General features: G+C 44.0%; 1 protein-coding gene across 4 annotated transcripts in view; it reads left to right on the forward strand.

Annotated features, from left to right (window-relative positions):
* The window catches only part of GLG1 (golgi glycoprotein 1), a 208108-nt gene that overhangs the window by 150642 nt on the left and 35454 nt on the right, over positions 1-22012 (forward strand). For all 4 annotated transcript variants that reach the window (XM_039502848.1, XM_039502849.1, XM_039502850.1 and 1 more), the window contains exons 7-17: positions 2096-2279; positions 4715-4929; positions 9726-9847; positions 10628-10729; positions 12553-12709; positions 14695-14832; positions 16578-16664; positions 17620-17682; positions 18668-18781; positions 19803-19891; positions 20808-20925. In XM_039502848.1, the coding sequence (XP_039358782.1) occupies positions 2096-2279; positions 4715-4929; positions 9726-9847; positions 10628-10729; positions 12553-12709; positions 14695-14832; positions 16578-16664; positions 17620-17682; positions 18668-18781; positions 19803-19891; positions 20808-20925 (1389 nt within the window). The remainder of the gene's footprint in view (positions 1-2095; positions 2280-4714; positions 4930-9725; positions 9848-10627; positions 10730-12552; positions 12710-14694; positions 14833-16577; positions 16665-17619; positions 17683-18667; positions 18782-19802; positions 19892-20807; positions 20926-22012) is intronic.

A 22012-nucleotide genomic window follows, 5' to 3' on the forward strand; every position in this document is an offset into this window, starting at 1 on the left:
GCTGGGAGCGCGGCTCCCAGCGCTGTATGTTATTCCCCACAGGGAGGTGGAGTACGGACAGCGCTGGGAGAGCTCTCTCCCAGCGCTGGCGCTTTGACTACACTTAGCGCTTCAAAGCGCTGCCGCTTTGAAGTGCAAGTGTAGCCATAGCCTTCATTACCCATTTGCCAGCACACACGTATACAGGAAGACTTACAAGTAAACCAGAGCCATCTACAGTCAATTGTCCTGGCTAATGGGAGCCATCAAGATTCCAAACCACCATTAATGGCCCACACTTTGCATAACTACAATAGGCCCTCAGAGTTTTATATCTGAAACTAGAAATATGAAATACGAGTGGTACATTTATACAAACAGGATGACGACACTCAGTAGATTATAAGCTTTGTCATGATACCTTACAAGAGATCTTTTGCATGAAACATATTCCAGTTACATTATATTCACACTCGTCAGCATATTTCCATAAAATCATATAGAGTGTAACGTCACAGATGCATTGTCTGTGGTAACTGCAGTTTTCCTATTAAACTCTATAGAGAAATTTAGAATTGTAACAAATAAACTTAATCTCACAGATGTGCCAGACTGGAGTTCAAAACCTTTTCTATCTGTACCTATATTTTCACCTTGTTTAATGGCACATGAACATAAATGCAAGCAATACAGGAGTAATTCAGTCTGGATGCTGTGCAGTATGCTGCCATCGAGTAGCATCCTTGGGACGCTCAATCCAGAATAGTGTAGAAAAGGAGCATCATGACGGGTGAATGTGAGTTGTGGGGGAAGAAAGGAGAAAGGATCTTTATCATCCATACTAGAGGTTCTTACTTATAGCTTTAGTGGCATACATGTTTGAGAGGGAGGAACCCCTTCGACTCCCAAAACAGCATCATAACGATTGGGGTTAAAGAGAATTTAAATATCTGTCTGACCAACAGATATTTGGAGATGAGAGGTATCTGGGCAGACCTGCTTTGGGGCTCACTGGAGTGAATGAGCCTGTGATGAGATACCTGGAGGCAATGTACCATTGCATTTTCTTCAGATGTTTTAACTGTCTAACAGTTCAGTTAAAATGAGTTGAAATCAAAACTGTAGGAGTAGCGCCTGCTTTTAAGAATGGCTCCAGCGAAGCGTCATTTCTCACAAGTGGCTGCCATTTTTTCCTAAGTATGAGAAAGAGAAGCATTTTCATACCCTCCCAGCATGTGCATATAACCAAAGCAGCAGTGAACTTTTACAAGCTTCAGAGCGGACAGCCTGCACTCTCGCAGCCCAAAGAGCTGGTTTTAAGAGTACCTGGTGTGTTTGAGTGGCAGCAGACTGTGATGGCCTGGAGCTTGCCCCTGTGTGCTTCCTTTTGGTCAGCTGTGGTGCTGCAATGGAGACCTGCCTCACTTCTCTTCACCTGGCTTATAAACAAATGCAGACAGACTCTTTTAAATCAAAGAGCACCCCTTTTCCAAAGGTCTCGTTTATTAACTAGAGCCATAAATATAAGCAGGAGACTCTCTTCTTTCTTGAGTCTGTCTTTGGAAACCTTCTGGGTTCCTCCTTTGGGTTCCTCCTTTCATGGCTTCCTTAAGCAGGAATCCCCAGCTTTCCTCTCGAGAGCTGGGTTCTGTTAGTCAGATTTCCTTGTCCTTCCTAAGCAGGAGCCCTTAGTTCTCTTCTCTGGAGCTGAGGTGTTTTCACCAGCTCTGAGGCCTTTGCCAGTCTCTGCCTTAGCTGGCCGCTGTTCCTTAATCAGGCTTCAGCCTTTCCCTGCTGGTATATCTGGGTGTCTGTCTGCTGTGAGGGAGGAAGCAGCTTGTCCCCAATTGGTTGGAGGAGAGGGGAGTCTTGCCTCGCTCTCTCTGCATGGCTCCTGGCCCCATCCTTTGAGAGGAAATCCTGTCATTCTATCTCTAAACACCATTCATTCCTGGGACTACTTTCTTTCTCTCCGCGTCCCCTTAGGTCCTTACGTTGGACCTTTCAGCCCCTTAAAGGGCCATGCTATGTTATAGTGGGCTGACCATTAGGCCCTATGACAGTATATATTTGTATTGATCAACAGCTCAGCTGTTCTAACACTTATCTTCCTCAGTGTCGTGATGCACTGACAACCCGTCAAAAGCTGATTGCTCAGGACTATAAAGTCAGTTATTCACTGGCAAAATCCTGTAAAAGTGACCTGAAGAAGTACCGCTGCAATGTGGAGAACCTTCCCCGGTCCCGGGAAGCCAGGCTTTCCTACCTGCTGATGTGTCTAGAGTCTGCAGTGCACAGAGGTGAGAGGGGTTAGAGTTGGGTAACGTGATTTGCGTGCTTATTTGGAAACTTAGCTACAATAGATTCCACTTAATAGCAATCCCAACATTAACAACTTTTGCTTAATAGCAACATTTTGCCAGGGGCCGATCCGTCCCATTGACTATAATGTTAATGGGATTCAGATGGTGGCAACAGGCATGTTGCTTATTAAGAACTTTTTTTTTGGAAGAAAGCCCTGGCCACAGGCAGGTTTGCAGGGCTGCAGCCAGGGAAGGAAGCAATGGGACGTGCTCAGCACTGACTGCAGGCAAGTTTGTGGGGCTGCAGCCAGGGAAAACCTGACTCAGTGCTTCCTTCCCTGGCTATAGACCCATAAACCTGCCTTCCACTTATTGGCAATTTCCAGATAACAGCAACTTCTATTGCTGGATACTAAGAGGTTACTCATTAAGCAGAATCTTCTATTTTCAAGCTCTGGCTTGTCAGATTAAAATGGAACTGCCTGCTGATGATACTTCCATCAGTGGGGTGTCCCTCATGCAACAGTACTTGATATAAGACTTGCATATGCCTAAGTTGTTAGAGATTTGGTGGATTGTTTTGTAGCTAAGGTTTGAAATAAAATCTGGCCTGTAACTCTTAATATGTTTGTGGAAGACCATTGCTTATTTTAATTCTTGCATCATGTCAGTGATCTCAGTGTGAAGATTATCAAATGGAGAATAGTTTCCAAAGTGTACTCAAGTGATTCGTATTATATACTTTAAAATCCTTGACAATAAAATGGCAAAGTCTACTTAAATTGTTGCTGTGGAACTGAAACCTTAAGCAGCTGTACTAAATCCTTCCCTCCACAGCTAATCTAAGTGGTTTTCCTCTTTGTTTATATAGTAAACATGAAATATACATTACTTAGTATATGATATAAACCACTACCTTAATTTATGATCAGCTCACAACATGAAAGCCAAAGCTATTCACTTACTCTTCTGTCTGTTGTAAGTAGTCCTTCTTCCTCAACTAAGCTGTTTAAGTAAATTAATTTTCTTACTATACACATGTATGTATAAATCAGCAGAGCATACTGCATCCTAATGATACACAATGCTAATTAATGTTCTTCTTTAAATGTAGAAAGCAGATAATGAGTGCTGAGGCTGCCCTGGAACCCAGAACTGTCCCACAGGCATTGCAGAACATATGGGCCTATCAGAGGGTCTCAAAAAGCAGGGCCATGTTACATAAACTTGACAAAGCTGCTATAAAACTGTGTACAAGTGGCACACAATGTTACACATTCTTAACTTGTGTCTTGGAGACATTTGTACCACTCTGCAGTAGCGTTCTGTTTTGTGGCTCCTGTTGTAGGACAGCATACTGTAATGCCTCTGGTGCAATGAGGGTCAAAGTGCCGTGGCAGCCTTTTTCAAAGTCTTTGCATTTATGGCCTTGAATGAGTAATTACATTTGGATTGTGTAAAAATTGTACTACTTACTGCCTACTGTAGTGTTTTCTTTATAGGACAGGTGTGGACTGGTTGCTTCCCTGAATTCCTCAACCCTGCAGGCAGCTGCTGTGGTGTGTTTAATTTCCTCTTTGCTGATGGAACATGTTATGCAATACCTAGCCCAGAGGTGCACACATTCTAGCTCAGAAGGAACGTTGCTTCACACACCCAGCTATATAATTTAAGCATGACTTGGGAATTGGCAAAAGTTGGAGTTGAGAGATTTCCAGTTTCAGTTTTTGGAGTCAAACTGCATAAGGGAATTCCAGGAAGATTTCTAATTAGCATATCTTAAACTTTTCAAAGTTGAATTTCTGTACAACTATTGCCCACTTGCTAGAAATCCAGCATGTCATTTCTGTAATGTGCCTGAACTTCATGGCCCTCTGAGTATGAGACTCTGCTGTCTCCCATGAAACCTTTCTCCCCCTAAATGGCATGTTAACCCATCATTTGGCCAGAATAATCTTTTCCAATTATGTAAAAGGCCCTTAATTTACTGCAAGTGGCTTCCATCTCTGCAGTGAACTTAATCGCTTGAATGTGCTGAGAATAGATGATAACCTTGTAGTTCAAGCCTAGAAATCCATTGAGGGCTTCTGGTTATGGTACAAAAGCTGCTCTTGAACAGTACAGGCTCAAACTGGAATGTCCCTGTAAATGTTTTCAGAATATAATAGAATATTCTATTTAAAGAACTTCCTATTCCCAGCAGTCATATTACTATTGATTTGAAAGTATTAACAGTGACTGTTAGTGTTTGTTCACTGGTTCATTGGGTGGTGGTCAGTAATTATCTGTATTGCCTCAGTACTATACAGAATGCCGATATTGTCTCTACTCCTTCAGTGTGTGAAATGTTCAATTACAATAGGCTTCCTCGCACTACAGAAAGACACCACTAAGCATTAACACTAAATCACATCTACCTTCACTTGGCCTAGGTCGCCAGGTGAGCAGTGAGTGCCAGGGTGAAATGTTGGATTACCGGCGCATGCTAATGGAAGACTTCTCGCTGAGCCCAGAAATCATTCTTAGCTGCCGAGGGGAGATTGAACACCACTGCTCAGGGCTGCATCGGAAAGGGCGTACTTTGCATTGCCTGATGAAAGTTGTACGTGGGGAGAAGGGAAACGTTGGACTGAACTGCCAGCAAGCGGTAAGAGAGGCTTATGTCACTTCAATTCCATGTTGTGTGCTCTGTAGAAGAACTGCTCTTACTCCAATTTCTTACGTTGCTCTGAGGATTCTAATGGATGCAGTGTAGCTGGTGGTAGCTATAACATCCTGGTAGCATGAAGCTTGACTTAGTATCCAGTAGCAGTTGAATAATTTTGCTTTAAAAATCCAGTTGTGATGTTGCGTTTCTTTAACTTTGCTTTAAAAATTCCAACTGCATACTTGATCTCCAGACACTGTAGTTCTTTAAAATCATCTGGCTCTTTCCTACAACACAATGTAGGGAAACTTCCATTTATACAAGGATATTCCCCTTTTTTGTTTGCCAGAAATATAAAAGTTCTTTGCAATTTTACTTTTCACTATGCTGTTTTACTCTTTTATTTCTCCCAGTTTGAACAATGAAAATAGACTAATTGTTTTCACTTCAAGTTCTGATATGCTACAGTGCTGCAAAGTTTGAGTTGCAAGCATTTCAGGGAATGTTAACTTTTCTTCAAAAGATGAGGAAAAAATAGCAATTTTTCTTGTCTTTAAGTTTTATAAAAACTGTTTTCTAAACATAAGTTTGGCCCAGATTTGACCTGACAGTAACTCTATAAATTGAACTCACTAACTCATTAATGTCTGTTTTCAAACTTATTAGTTCTGTTTAATTTTAAGTTTGTACCTAATTTCTGTTTTAATGACTATACAGCTTGTTTGTGTGTGTTGATCCTGGAAGACTGACACTGTGGAGGGAATTGACAGTTGATGAAAAATGGTATAGGGATTTTACTTCTAGTGTGATGTGGCAGTCTGCGTGAGCAGCTAAACTGTTAACTGCAATATATGGAAGTCAGTATAGCCCTCTAGAACCTTGCCTTTCAGTTCTTTACTGACCGCAGTCAGCGAAGGAGCACCCTACCCCTATTAGTGCAGAATCATATGCTGAGCTGTTGATGCCTGTGAGGCTGGGTTTTTCGGCCCCTCAGTTTGGATGTCTAGATGTTTGAGTTTACTCTTTGGGATGCATTGATGGCCTCCGCATTTTCTTCAGGGATATTATTTTCTGCAGCTCCATTAACTTCAGTGCTGCACTGATAGCTGTAGGTGCTTTGTGCAGTGCCAGCTTGGCCTTTTGGTGATGTGTTGTTTCAGGTGAATGTCCTGAGTTGCAGAGAACACTAGGATCTCTTAACAACTGGTGATCCTTAGGAACATTGAGAGTAGAGGGTTTATAAGCTTGCTAGAGCTGAAAGCCATTAGGCTCCCTCTCAAACATTTTCTCCCACAGACCAGAGGGCAACTGTGACCATATTGTCTGAAAATCTGCGCCGATGTATTACCTACATGGACAGGGGTTAGTCACCCTGCTGTGTCAGGAGGCAATCAGTCTGCTATGCACCTTGCAGGGATTAAACTCTTCAGTTGATGACTTGATTAGAAAAAATCTGGATCGTCTTGCGTTCGATCAAACGTGCAGTGTTTTGACTAATATTTGTCAGGCTGCGGTCATCCATACATTGACTAGTTTACCTGCACTGAAGCAGATGTTCTGCTTTGTAACAGAGACCCACCGTGCATATCAGACCACCTTTGTTCACACTGGGGACAAGGGCTCCAATGGCCATCTCATTTCGTACTCCTCCTGAGAATGCTGAGGAATAATCAACAGAATAGTCAGGATAACCTTAGTCACTTTGGTCTGGTCCCAGCAGAGCCAGCCCTTCCAAAGTTCATCCACCTACTTACCTCAGAGTCAAGATTTATTGTCCCAGCAGAACAGCTGGGTGTTTATTTACACCTTGAGTTTCTCGATTTGACAGCACTGCTAACACGTTTCTGTGGAAGCGTGAAGGGGGTGTACCAGGCCCTGAGGCCCCCTTCTGGAGACCTCATGGCCTTACCATTCCCCACCTCAGGAAAGAGCGGAAGAGGTGAGTCCTCCAGGTTGCCTAGAGCAGCTCTGGGGAAGCTGCAAATCAGAAGAGGCTGCATGGAGCAGCCAATCAGAGTCCAGCAGGCTCATATAACAGGAGCTGCTGGAGTGAGCAGATTGAGTTGCTGGCTGGAAGCAGGGGAGCAAGGAAGGTGTTCCCTGGCTGGCTGCAGGGACTCGGACTTCAGCCCTGAGATAAGGGTGAAAGTAGTGGGGCCATGGGGAAGTAGCCAAGGGAAACGCAGCAATTAAAGGGACAAGCAGGCAGCTGCTTCTTATAGGGTCACTGGGTTGGGACCCAGATTAGGGGGCAGGCCTGTGTTCCTTCCCCCGCTCCCAACCAACCAGTGGCTAGGGAAGTGGCTTAAGCCCTCAGAAGGGAAGTAGCCCAGCAAGGAGCTGAAGACCCTGAGAGGGAGGTCAGCATTTGTGGGACTCTTGATACCATCCCGGAAGGAGATTGAACTGTAATGAGTGACTCATCTGAGGCAATAGGCGAAGGCTCCAGGAAGGAAGCCCTGGGGGCACTGCTCCAAACCAGAGCAGGGACAGTTTGAGAGAGAGCCCAGAAGGGGCTGAGAGACTGTTTGAATCAGGGTGGTGCGATAAGCCCTGCTGGACTGGTTGAGGACTGAGCCCAGAGATAGGGCTATGGACAGAGACTTTATTGAGGGCACTGTGGCAAGCCCTGTTGAACTACCCTGGAAGGGGTCTGTTTTGTTTGTGCATATACGAACTGTTTGTGACTTGGCCGGAGGGCTGTGTCACTGAAAACCCACCTGAGAAGTTTAACTGCCAGCAGGGGTCACGGTAAACAATGCAGTGCAGAGGGATGGAGGTGCAGACACACCCAGCTGATGGGCTCTTGCATAAGGGGAGTGACCCTGCCACAGGAAGGATGTCTTGTCTTCTCCTTATTTGAGGAGATAAAGACAGTCCTGTTTGTCTTGAAAATCTTCCACTAGGTGGTGTCATGCTACCAGACAGATGTGGTTTAAAGGGATGGCTTTTAAAGTTAGCAAGGTCTGGATCCTGGTTCTCGTCTGGTTCTGTTCATTCTTCGATTCTAGTCTGGTGTTAAGGCTATCCCTGGTTATGACTTAGGTCACTGTTTCTGCCACTGTTTCATGCCCTTGCAAAAGGAACCATGGCATTTGTCCAGCCTCCGAAACAGTTTTTAAAGGTCTTATAAAGTTTTGCTTTCCTTTGTGGGCATTGTCGGATCCTAGTGCTTCACACTGTTACTAATCAAATTTATGGAAGGGCCTCCTGAGCCCAAGCATTCTTGTGTTCTGAACAATCTCTCACTGAAGACCTTGGTCTCTGTGGCCATTGCATCAGCCAGGAGGGTCCTGCATTTGCAGATACAGATAATCTACCCATATATCGTATACCACTTCCTCTTTGTGGCAATTGGACCTCACCTCAAATTTCTGATAACAGTGGGTTTGACATTTCAGTGTCAGTCACCATCTGTACCTCTCCAAAAGTGTCTGAGGATGATTACCTGTTGTTAAGCTTGGCGGAATTCAATTTTATTTATTTCTTTTTCTAATTTTGTAAATTCATCCAACCAGGAGAATAGAAGCTTTACTGGCATATGGCAGCAGTGTGCCCTTAGCTGAAATCCACAGGGCTATGGAGTTTTGGTTCCACTTTCTCAGATTACTATCAGTGCTACATCAAGGACAGATGCTGGTTTTGGGAGGGCAGTACCTCTGTCACTGTTCCACAGGGCTCCAGACCTCACTGCCTTATGGAGGGAACTGCTAGCTACTCTTGTGTTGTGTCTCTGTAAAGCAGGCGTGGGCAAACTATGGCCCATGGGCCACATCTGGCCTGCCAGAGATTTTAATCCAGCCTTCAAGCTCCCGCTGGGGAGCAGGGTCTGGGGCTTGCCCCGTTCCAGCACTCCAGCCTGGGAGCAGGGTCAGGGGCCGCTCCGCACAGCTCCCAGAAGCAGCGGCATGTCCTCCCTCCAGCTCCAACATGTAGAGGCAGCCACAGGGGACTCCGCTCTGCATGCTGCCCCCACAGCTGCAGGGGTGGTGCCTACGGACAGGGCAGTGTGCAGCTGAGCCTCCTGGCCACACCTCCGCATAGGAGCCGGGGAGGGGTGGAGGGAGGGGAGGAAGATGCCGCTGCTTCCAGGAGCCACTTGAGGTAGGCACTGCCCGGAGCCTGCAATTCTGCCCACCCAGCTGTTCCCCAACCCCCTGCCCCAGCCGTGATCCCCCTCCTGCACTCGGAATTTGGTGGGGCCCTATCCATCACCCAGCAATTAGTGGGTGACCTCTTGTAAATGCCAAAACCCAAATCTTTACTCTAAAAGCCCTTAGAGTGAGATGGGAAATTACTGCTTTATAAACAGAGCTTTGAGTCAAATATTTATACAGTGTATGCGTGTACCCCACCATCACCATCTATTCGGTTCATTGTTTCCAAACAATAAGCAGAATAGCACTAGAGAAATCCCAATTCATGGAACCATGGAGTAAGAGCTTTTCCTATTTACTGTCCTTGGTTCACTTGAGAATCTATTCAGAGGCTTCAGTTGCTATCCAGTTAGAAACTTAATTTTGAGAAGTGTTTCAGTTAAAGGTCATTTACTCAGACGCACAGATTTTCTTGGGAAAGGGTACAGTATGTAACTGTAATGGGAGTGAGTGAAAAACCTTCCTTCTCTAATGCATTCTGCACTGTCAGTTGCTAAAATGAGCAACTGTCAAATAGGTGTGGTGTTTATTACAAGGCAGTTAGCATTGTGGAATTGCCAGTTAGAAGATAGGAGCACTCTGACATTGATCTCCCATGCTGGCTAAGCTATTTTCCTGTCTCCAATTCCTCTCTTCCAGCTTCAAACTCTGATTCAAGAGACTGACCCTGGTGCAGATTACCGCATTGACAGAGCTTTGAATGAGGCTTGTGAATCAGTAATACAGACGGCTTGCAAACACATACGATCTGGAGATCCAATGTAAGTGGATTTTTCATAAGTCACACTGTACTTTACACGTGCCCAGTAGCAACAGTAGAGTTCACTTGAGTAACCAAAATAGATATTAACCAGTCTAAAAATGAAGACTCCCAAGCAGTCAAGAGCATGTACCAGCAATTTATATAGCAGCTGGAAGTGGGATCCAATCTGCAAGCAGCTCTTGCTGTAGATCGTGCTGAATTTTTTTGTTATAGGACTAGCATTGCATTAACAAGGGTTGTCTAGCTTTATTAGTTGTAGGTTGAACTTGTATCATTTGGTGTGCTATCTTCTGTTGTTACACACACCTTCATAATGTCATTTTTCTAATGAGAAATGCAGGAAAAAAAGTATTAAAAGGTTTTTTGAAAGATAGGAGAAGGAAAACTATATTGCAGAGACAACTGTCCTATTTATACCCTCTTCTAAGCCTATTTTTTATTTATATATTAAAATATGATGCTTTTGCCTGATTTAACTATGAACACATTTGAGTCTTGTTCATATACACAGTGGAATTTAACACAGCACACATGGGAGTGTAACTATTTTGATTTATTCCTTTTTTAGGTAGAATGTTGGGGTTTTTTTATTTTATTTTTTTTAAAAACCCTCTGTGATGTGACTTTCACCTCTTGCCAGCCAAAATTTTTCTATGGAAAGGCAGATCTGCTGCATATAGAGTTTGAATCAGTACAGTGAGTGGTGTATGTGGGGGACACACAGCATGGCCTCTCTCCTTTCTCATTTTCTTCTCTCCTGTTTCCCTTCTGTTCCCAGGATTCTGTCATGCCTTATGGAGCACTTGTACACTGAGAAGATGGTAGAGGACTGTGAACACAGGCTCCTGGAGCTCCAGTACTTTATTTCTCGTGATTGGAAGTGAGTACTGTAAAACAGAGGGTTTAATTTTTTCTCTTTGTTAGCACATCAACTGTGCCAGATAAGCAACCCCTGTACACCAGCACTGCTTTCTGTTTCTCAACTGGAGATACTTTATGCCAGCATGTTTATGCCCTGGAGACTTGGCGCCTCATCTCTCTGTCCAGTGCCTTGGAAGCCAAATCTGCTGTGGGGCCACCCACCTATTCCTGGTGTTGATACAGAGCTAGAGATTGAACTTTTCAACCTGTGTGTCTTTATTTAGAGCTCTGAGACTTGAGAGGAGGGAAGGCATGTGCACAATTTTAAGCAGTTCATTGCCTGCGTTTCAGATAAAGATTACTTGCTCAGTGGATGGGAATGATCTTTAGTAGTGATGGGTGGGTATTCTTTTAAAAATATTGCTATTTAGTATAGGGAAGATTCACTATTTCTGTAAGAGGTTTCCTATTCTTTTATGAAACGTGGAATGCTTCCATTCCTGCCTTGTTTCACCCCCAAAATCCTTGTAAACCCTGTCTTTCTGGCCAATACGGACTAGGTGGAATTCCCTTTAGAGCATCACTGCCTTTTTATTTGGCCAGAGTATCTCCAGTGATGGACACAAACATTTCATTTCCCTCCTTCCCCTGCCTCCTTTGGCTGCATTTATTGCCTGAGCCACACTTCCACACTTGTTTGAACCAAACCACTTGAATAAACTACAGAATTTTTCCTTCTGTTGACTAATGCTTATTTAACCCTCATGCTGTTTGAACAAAGATCATTCTAACTCAAATCCTAAATGGACAGATGGTGCCCAGCCTTTCATGTTTATAACCACTATTCCCTTGAGTTGGCTAATGAAGCTGCAGTGTAATTCCCTAGTAGTGCAGGCAGAATGGAAATCTTGCATGATTTTATTTTTCTTATTGTTTTTCAAAAGCAAGTGTTTGCAGAACTGTTTTGTCTACAAATCTCCTCCTCCTCCCTGCCCTTCTGAAAATGCCATGAAGGCCTGAGGCTATTTATAAACCTCACCACTAAACCTCTCTCCCACTACATTTCCATTCCAGAAGGCTCACAGTACCAACCCCTCATTTTGGTGTAATATAATTAAACATTTCCTCCCAAGAGCAGATTCCATGTGTGCAAAGCGGGGACACTGAGGCTTCACTTCGCCCTGTCACCCCAAATCTAACTGACTGTGGTTAACTGGAACTAAATCTGCCTCTTGTAAAGCAGACTTATTTCAAAATGGAAATAATGGTACTGGCATTGGAGGTGCTCTTTAGGCAAATCTAGTGTGTACTCAGCTTCACTTTATCGCCCAGCCCGCTGTCATGCTACCTCAGGGAGCTGATTTTCTCCAATTTTGTGCACTAAGCGTTGCCAAGCCTGATCAGCATTGGGATGAGAGATCTTAAGGGAAAACGGGGGTGCTTCAGGAAGTGATGTGGGTGATTCATTCAGTGACTCTTCCTTCTGAGTCGGTACTAGAGCAATCCCCTTACATGTTATGGGAGACTGTGCTGCTGGAGGTGGTCACTTTTGGGAGAAGATATAAAATCAAGATCTGAACTACCTGAAGAAAGCAGTGATGCCAGAGCATTTGTTGCAAGAATAAGGACTTGATTCCAGATTGTATTATACAGTCTGCCAGCCTGCTGCTTTGGTTGGTTACAGAGTTCTCATGATTTGCTGTGTTCGGTTAATAGTGGATCTGTCCACTTCATAAGCATTGCTGTGGTTTCTGTATCTAAAAATGTATAAGGCATTTGGTAGATGTTGGGGTGTGAAAGGTGCTGTGGTAATGATGTTGGCTTCCCTTTTTTCTTCTACAGATTGGATCCAGTCCTTTATCGCAAGTGCCAGGGAGATGCTTCTCGACTCTGTCATACCCATGGCTGGAATGAGACTACGAGTGACCTGATGCCTACAGGGGCTGTCTTTTCCTGTTTGTACAGACATGCCTACCGCACAGAGGAGCAGGGAAGGAGGGTATGCACTCAATATTAACTTTTCATTCTCTTCAATGGTGATCTGTCGGAGTTGGATGCATGTTCAGTTATCAGTCATGCTGCATTAACAGTCAGTACTACTGAAAACTAGTTAGAAAAGGCAGTTGCTGCAGATATTTATTGCATCATTGCAAAGATCCTTACCAGCTGTGTTCCTCCATGGACGTACCTTTAATGTCTATTAGAACTTCAGTGGAAAGAAGAGAAATGTGGTGTCTTACCAGCGGAATTGCCAGCTTGAGGCATTTGTTCAAGGAGTTGCAGCAGAGCTTGAGACCCAAGAGTCCTGTGTTTAAATCTGTGCATAGACGCTATGTAAAGGCCTCTAGCAAATCATTTGACTGCCATGTGCTCCAGCCACTTAGCTGCCAAATTGCTTTTATACAAAAAGTCCCTCTGTCATAAAGGCCAGGCTATTCTCAAATTAAGACCTGAGTCAGTTCAGAGCAATTTCCTTTGGTTTACACAATCTATTAAGAAGCTCTGCGTAGTGACATAGACTATTCTTTTAACCCTGGGTAGCAGAAACCATAATGTATTTCCCAGTAAAACTTGTGACTAGAACACAGTAAAGATTTGACTTACTGCACTGGTGCTTTCCTCCTTGGATATGTGATTCAGAAACCTTTTATTGTTGTTCTGTGGGTTCTTGTGCTGAGTTTGCTGCCCTCTAGTGTCTTTGTTGGGGGACATAGCCTCTCTTGGAAACATTTCAGTGCTTAAACATTTCAGTGCTTAAAAGCGGTGTCCATTTGCTTCTTTGGTGGTTGCGCTGTCGGATGCAGTTCCAGTGAGTTTTGGTGGGATTATGCAAAGATCTTGCTTACAAAATGATTCTCTAGAGCCTGATGTAAATTGTCTTATGATGGGGGAGGTCAAATATTGATCAAAAGTTTCTTCCTTGTAGGGAAGGAATCTTTTATTCGGTGGTTTCCAGTTCAGCCTTTTAGTGCCATGAGCTGAACTTCTCATTGTAATGCATTTTACATTAGTACTAACCGCAGGAATTTCAGGCCCACTGCAAATGATCTAGCAGTTATGGGAGAAAAGTTGTTTATATGTGGGGAGCAGGTGTGTCATCTTGCAATTTAGTGTTAATGAAAGACTGATCCCACTGATTAGAGCTGTACTTTGCCCACAATACTTAGCTATATAAATATCCCACCTGGTATTTACCTAATTTCCAATAAGTGGTGGCCACAGTGTTCTATGTAACTTTCAATACTCCATGCTGTTCCAGGTTTAAGACCTCATATAACTCTGCCAATGCATCTCACACCTAAGTTGCAGCATATCCTGCTTTTTCAGTACTGCAGCCCCCCAGTCCTCACCAGCATCACCTCCTGCTGTTGCAGTCCTGAACCCTTCCACAATTTGCGCTTCTACTTCAGTCTTGACATCAGCATCCTTGTTATGGTAATATAGGACTCACCTAAAGGAAGTGACAGGACACATGCAAGGATATGGGCTGCCCTTCATAAACTCACCACTGAGTTATGAGTGTCTCCAGATTCAGACATAGTCCTCGAGAATAGACGACCTCTTTGCATATGTAATGCAGCGGTGTCCTGTTTTCCAACTTAGAGGCCTGTTCTGGTATTTAGTTCCAAAGCCAAGTGAATGTTACCTTCTAGCAAAATGGTCGTTGCTGAATACTACATGCCACAAAGACCACAGAACAAAGTATCTATCCCTAGGGGGAAAATGTTCTCTAAGCAATGAGGAAAGCCAGAATTGAGGATACCTTTGGAGCTCAGACCACCTGGCTGGTAGAGGCCAAACTTATCGTGGGGCTGATGCTCTCCATATGTAGGAGAGAATGATCTGCTCTCACCAGAGGTTAGGAAGAAGAGAAATTTCTTGTTACTTTCCATGGCACATCATTTATTAGTAACTGAACAAATCAGTTTGCTATGTAGTAGGTCATATTTGTCCCTTTTAAACAGTTCTCTGTTCCCCATTTAGCTGTCACGAGAGTGCAGAGCAGAAGTACAACGAATCCTTCACCAGCGTGCAATGGATGTGAAGCTGGATCCAGCCCTCCAAGACAAGTGCATGATCGATCTGGGAAAATGGTGCAGTGAAAAAACAGAGACAGGGCAGGTACTGTGAATTGCTGTATGGCAGTTACTCCAATTGCAAATGTGTGGGGATGAAGGAAACCCTGTGTTGCTGGCAGGTGTTGATTCTTTATGTTCATAGCTTATAGTTTATTAAAATTAGTAAATCCCCGGGCACTTTAATAAATAAAATATATAATAGGCAAAAAGTCATGGGTAGTAATGTGTGTCTGTGAAGAAGAAACTACACAGCTATGCAAGTTGCCTGGTAGAAGAGATCTGAATGCTTAATATGAAGTGATAGTTAACACTGTGGGCTCTCCTTTGATACAGCAACTATCTTTTTTTTTCAACTCATATTTGTAATATCCTGTTACAAACTTGACAGTTATTTTCCCCATAAACTTAGTCCCATTTCTGTTTGGCAAATATTGACATGCTTCCTGTGTTTGAAAAGAGCCGAAATTAACATCTGCTGTTCTTTAACAAGACTCCAACAGATAGTTCTTTCATATTAAATCATTGTGCACTGGCATAGCTCTGTGGGGAGAGCTGTTAATTAGTGTATGCGAAAGAGATCACCTCACTCATTTCTTTTAAGTGTTTCTCACTGGTAGGTTTTGGTATCATAAGTGCAGGAATTAAGGGTTCTGGGGATGCTGCCACACCCCCTGGCTTGAAGTGATTTCCTCAGACTGGGTTTACAGTTTGGTTCAATGGCTCTCAGCGCCCCCACTATACAAATTGTTCCAGCCCCCCTGTTTGGTAGTTTGGGATGTTCGTCCCTGTATGAAGGTTACACTTAGCAAACTAAGAGCAAACCATCAGACAGAATATTCCAGCATGTGGTGTTCCATCCTAAGGGCATTCCCAGTCACTGCTGATAGTGTCTATTACTTGATGTATGCCAAAAATTTAAAGTACATTTGAAAATTCAGACAGAGGTGCTTACATTTTATGTTCAAAATGTGATTAGTGTTTTAAAAAAAAAAAGTATTTTTCCACTTGAAAATAAGACCAAGTGGAGAGAGGCTCATTTTCATCCAGAGATGTTTTCTCTTCAAAGCAGAAAAATGCAAAATATCCAAAGTTCAGAATTGTTCTTGGATTCAAGACCATTTGCATTGAAAACATGAAAATCATTTCTTCTGGGTGGTGAAAAAACCTCAATCAAAACAAACATTTTTCATCATTTTCATCTCGTTCATTGGCTGTGGAAGGCAGCTTGATCGAGAACAGTAAAGGGTTTGGGGTTGGAAGTTTGAGTTCTGCTACTGTGTGTCCCCTCGTGCAAATCACTTCTCTTGTGTACCTCAACTTACCCTGTCTGTAAAGCATCAAGGCCAGTGTCCCCATCACCTATGAATTTACTAAGGAACTGAGCAGGGAAGCCACCAAAAGAGCAAGAAACTTGAAACATAAAATGAACATGGAAAATCTTTAAGTATAATCTCATCCCAAATTAAAAACTAAAGATCAGACTTTCTGAGGAAGGCCATGTGTTGGGGATAGGCAAGAAAAGCTTGGGGTCCGGCAAGACTCCACGCTACTTTATAGCTGAGGCCCTTCATCCAGCATAACACCTTGTTGCTCTTGCAACCTTGAGTTGAGCTGAACTGGAACTTTTCCGAGGCAGTGTTTCGTTCTCAGAAAGCAGGCAGAGGTAGGGCCTAGTGAACATTAGGGATCCTTTACTTGCTCAGATGTTGTATGTATCATCATTTCTCTGGCATGGGGCTCTGAATTTTCACTATCTTGTCACATATAAGATGACTTGTCTCTCTGTAGGAACTTGAATGCCTCCAGGACCATCTTGATGACTTAGTGGTTGATTGCAGAGACATAGTTGGAAATCTTACTGAGTTGGAGTCTGAGGTAAGCAGTTTTCAGCCTGGCGCAAAGGGAAGAGTCTGTAACAAAGTATATCCAGCTGCCCTCATACCAATCCGGGAGGGGGGGAGGGGGAGATCTACAACCCACCACAGAAATTCAACCATCTTTGAGGTAAAGCAAGTCATCCCGTGTCAATACTGCACAATTTTTTGTAGGGAAATGAAATAACAGCTGGGATATGAGATGGGCTGGGGGCAGACACCACAATGAAGGGGGCCAGGGTACTGGGGCTAACACCTGTACTCTTGCAGAAAGGAACACGAGATCTGTAATGATCAAAATATGCTCAGGACCTCAGATTTTGGCCTTCTCTGAAAGCAGTTGCAGCAGCACACAGCACCCGCCTAATGTTTTGTTGGAGGCAATGTTAGGTAATGAGTGGTGGGAAGAGCATCATCAATGGAGTAGACAGCACCACTTCTTGCAGGAGTCCAGGTTTTCATTGAGTGCCTTTCCATCTAATCATTGGCTCTGTTTTACATCCGACAAGCTCTCTGCTCTAGGGGCTTTTTCCTTCCCACATTTCCAACGCATTTTGCTGAAAATGGCTACTAATCTCCAGCTGTCTAGGTTGCTGTGTGGCACCTATCACTGTAGTATCTCTGGAATGAGTTCCTCCTAGTGACACTGAGCTGGCTGAATTATCTGAGTGGTAAGGGCTTCTCCAGCTCTGTGGAGAGCTGTTCTGCTCCAAGCCCACAACCTGGAAGGCTCTCCCATCATCACCACACACTTGGCTGGAGCATGCAGTGTGACTGCCAATGCCAAAGGGCGAAACTGTCTGGATTTCATCTGGACGAAATACCATAAAATCAGGTGGACAGCTTGACTTGGAGCACAATTTTCAGAACTTTTAATGTATGAACAGAGCCTTTCTCTTATGGCAGTTTGCTGTGCAGTTGTTACTGAAGCTGAATGTTGCATGTCTCTTCTGCAGGATATTCAGATTGAAGCCTTGCTGATGAGAGCGTGTGAGCCCATCATTCAGACGTTCTGTCATGTAAGTTCTTTGTGATAATCTGGGAATGCTAGGCAAATGAGGACAATGTTGGAAAGGTTAGAATTTCCATTGTTCAAGCATTATTGGAAGTACCAGACCCAGGCATCAGAATGAATGCTAATATAAGTGGGTGCAATTAGTGATGTTTTTATGCTGCATGTTTGTTTTGCCTAAGGATAAAAGCCAAGAGAACACCCAAACCCTGTGTGTGGTGCCAGAATTGCAGCCGGGGATATATTACTTTACAATAATTTAATGACCTAGGACTAGGTAACCATTTTCAGCCCGTGTGTGTGTATAGGGGTGTCATAAATACACTGCTCTGAACCCTAGTCAGATTGTTCACAGAACTAAAAAACAAGCAAGGCAGATGAATTGTATATCTAATAGCCAGCTGAATCCCAAGACTCTTAATTCCATCCAGGGCTTCTGCTATTATCATACTCCCTGTCACAGGAGTTAGGACTTCTAGATGAAATTGACCTGTAATTCAAAATATTACTGTTTATATTAGGTCAGAACCCCAGTTCCACAGCAGCAGACTCCCCAGTGGCTCTGCTCCCTTCCCGACACTCTTGCAGCCTCTCATCTTTACTGCATCACTCTGTGGTATTGATTAGTCACACTTTATGATAAGCAGGTAGCTTCACATCTGTTAGTTACAAAGTTCTTATCATGGATGTCAGTGTTGGCTGGGTGTGTGTGTGTGTGTTTGCTCATGCTGCTTTGAGAGCACTCCACTCTCAGATGTGTGACTAAGTATCTACAGAGGGATTAATGTTCATTAATCCACACAGGGTCACATAATGAGCTCAAGTTCAAAGTAGAGAACAGTGCTGTTAATTTCACTGCCTTGAATTCTTATTGGTGGTCATGTCATTTGATTGGTTGATTTATAAAAAGCATGGTGGAATGGGAATGTTTTCAAGAGGGTAATCCATTTCTGAAGTGGGGGTAACAGCCTGTCCTTCCTTCCTTCCTTCAGGAGATGGCAGATAACCAGATAGACTCTGGGGACTTGATGGAATGTTTGATTCAGAACAAGCACCAGAAGGAGATGAATGAGAAGTGCGCCATTGGAGTCACTCACTTCCAGCTGGTGAGCAAATACCTGCCTCCACACACCGTATTCCTTGTAACATCTCACTTTTGTCCAGGGAGAAGTGAGTAGGAGACTTCTGATCATGCTCCTCTTCATGATCCAAGACCCAGTACAGCTCTTGTGAATTCACTTCATAAGTCTGATCCCTTATTTAATGTCCCTATTTGTACATCTAGACATAAACTTTCACTTTTGAATGTTAGCTCTAATTCCGTTGATGCCCCTTCCCTGTCTCTCTTCGAGGCAGGGCCCAGTGCAATCTGTGACTTCCAGCAACCTCTGTGACTTCAGCCTGCGGCAGTCAGGAGCTTCAGGCTCCCCCACCACCTGTGGGGGCCTGGAGCTGCGGGTTACCCCCACCACCTCTGGCGACCCCCACAGCTCCTGGGCGGCGGGGGGAGGACCCCTTAGAGCTCCCAGTCACGGCGGACCCCTGGAACTGTGGGTGGCGGGGGTACCCCACAGCCTCTGTGCAGCTGCCCTACTTCAGGCAGTGTGGAGACCTGCTGATCCCCATTTTGTCAGGGATATTTTTAGTAAAAGAAAAATTCATGGAAGTTGTGACCTGTCTGTGACTTCCGTGGATTTTTCTTTTTTGCCCATGACCTGTCCATGACTTTTATACTAAAAAATATCCCTGACAAAATCTTAGCCTTAGTGATGAGTAGTCAACAGGGGCAGCTGCCCCAGGAAAGCTCGAGCCTGCCGCAGATCTTGTTAGGCAAATTATGAGGTTCCTCTTCGAAGCCTGTCACTCCTTGAGACTCATTCTGTAGTGAGGATGTCTTGAGATTGTGGCTCACATTGTTTGGGGCATGGGGAGAGGGGTGAAGAGGAGAAATTGGCCAGAGGGGCCCATGCTTCTGGCCAGTGGAATTGCATCAGGTACATAACATATTGACTCTGTCTGAATAGAGCATGGCAGTTCAGGTGCTATGGAATACGCTGTTTCAAGCAAGCCTAGTGTCTCATCTCATTTTGATCTACTCCTTTTAATGTCTGCTTCTTTGTCACTTAGGTTCAAATGAAGGATTTCAGATTCTCATACAAATTTAAAATGGCTTGCAAGGAAGATGTGCTGAAACTTTGCCCCAACATCAAAAAAAAGTATGTAGCAACCGAGTGACTAGAAGCATGTAATGAAGTCCTCTAACAACATTCCTTTGCCTCTGTCACCAGAAGTGTTAGCCTGCCCCAGTGAAAATTGCTGTTTCTGTTAAGCTTTGCTTGACTGTATGCGGCAAACGTTTACGATTGAGGAGGTTCCTCTTTAGGAAAATACTACTTCTGCCTTAGTCGCAAATTTCTAATTTTGCTGTTCTCTTCAATGGCCATAAGAATAGGCAGCCACCCTAGAATTTTAAAGCACTTATGTTATCCATTGTCTTGTGCTACTCCTGAGATGTAGGAGACAATGTTGATTAGCTGATGAAGGAAGAAGCTCCACAAATTTTCAGCAGGTTTGTTCTCTTCAAAAGAAAAAAGTTTTATTGGCCTAATATGATCTACGAACAATTGATGATAAAAATGTGAATTGGAACACAAGCTCAGGCTTACTCTTGCTTTATGCAGCATATGGTAGGTGGCGTAGTCACTCGTCCTCTAGTGCTCATGTGCTTACTTTGGAGACCATACCCCTGACATTGAGAGTGGGATTTTCAAAAGCATCTACATGATTTGGGAGCACAAGTCCCAGGTTTTCAGGGGGATTTTACACAAGTCCCCCTGTGCTTGCATTTATAGTGTCCAGTACAGAACCAAGATGCTGAGTCTGGATTTGGGATTAGAAATCCTCAAATTGTCTATTTTAATCTTCAGTCCAGTTACACTCTCATCTGATTGTGCCTGGGCTAGATCAAATGCACAGGCACTTTATGCTGACGTGGCATTCCTGAGCGTCCTAGGTTACTAAGTTACTTTGCTTCTTGGTGACATGGTGTCCTAATGCTAGCCCTTTGGCCTGGTGTACAGGGCCAAGGAATGGGCTGGCATGATAAATAGGGACCTGTTTCCTTTTCTGCAGGGTGGACGTGGTGATCTGTCTAAGCACTACGGTACGCAATGACACACTGCAGGATGCCAGGGAGCAGCGAGTGTCTCTGAAGTGCCGCAAACAGCTGCGCGTCGAGGAGCTAGAGATGGTAAGTATGCATGAGGCTCTTGGCCATCTATTTTCCAATAATAGTTTCCCCTCTTGCATACTTTGGAAAACGAATTAAACTCATGAGATATATCTACTTTCTACTGGGAGAGCTAAAAGGGACAACTTTTAAAGCAACACATCAAAAAGCCAATTGCCTTTCAGACTCACAGTGATGACTTAGTGTTCTGATGCCGGCTGCCTGAACATAGCTCTTAATACTCAGCAGCTGGATGGCAGCACACAACCACTGACTTCCCCTAGCCCCCATGAGGACAGTATGAGCCATATTTTACATATGAGGAAGTTGAGGCTCAGAGATGAAGTGACTTGTCCAAGGCCACTCAGTGAGTCAGTGGCTCAGCAAGGATTAAAACCTGTTTATTTCTCTAGATGAGGCTACCTCCTCCTTCTCTGGCATTGGTAGTATTTACAGTATTTACAGTACTGTACAGTAAGTAAGTACTGTACAGTATTTACAGAGCCACAAGACTTTTCCCCCTACATTATTTTGTATAAATGGTGAAGTTCTGTCTGACCATCCCCAGCACTCTCAGAGGCAGCATGCTCAGTCTGTGCATGGGGCAGCAGTGAATGTCTTGCATCACTGAGCAGCACCTTCAATTAAAGAGCACACCAGAATGGGTTCCCATCGGTGTTCTGGCCTTTAATCTTCAATCAGAAGGATGTTGGCTGGCTTGGACCCTGGTGTGGAGGGAAAGGGAGGAACTGGTGTGGAGGAACCCTGCATTTAGAGAGGGGAGGGATAGCTCAGTGGTTTGAGCATTGGCCTGCTAAACCCAGGGTTGTGAGTTCAATCCTTGAGGGGGCCACTTAGGGATCTGGGGCAAAAATTGGTCCTGCTAGTGAAGGCAGGGGGCTGGACTCAATGACCTTTCAAGGTCCCTTCCAGTTCTAGGAGATTGGTATAGCTCCAATTATTACCTTTATTACCTTTTAGAGGGAGATAGGAATCCCCACTCAGTGTTAGTATTCTATGTGACCTCAGTTTAAATGCAAAACAGTTGGTTCAGTACAGCAGTGTAAAATAGAATTTCACTCTAAGGCTGTGTCTACACTGCCACTTT

The sequence above is a fragment of the Mauremys reevesii genome, linkage group 16, assembly GCF_016161935.1.
Source record: "Mauremys reevesii isolate NIE-2019 linkage group 16, ASM1616193v1, whole genome shotgun sequence".
NCBI classification, from domain to species: domain Eukaryota; kingdom Metazoa; phylum Chordata; order Testudines; family Geoemydidae; genus Mauremys; species Mauremys reevesii.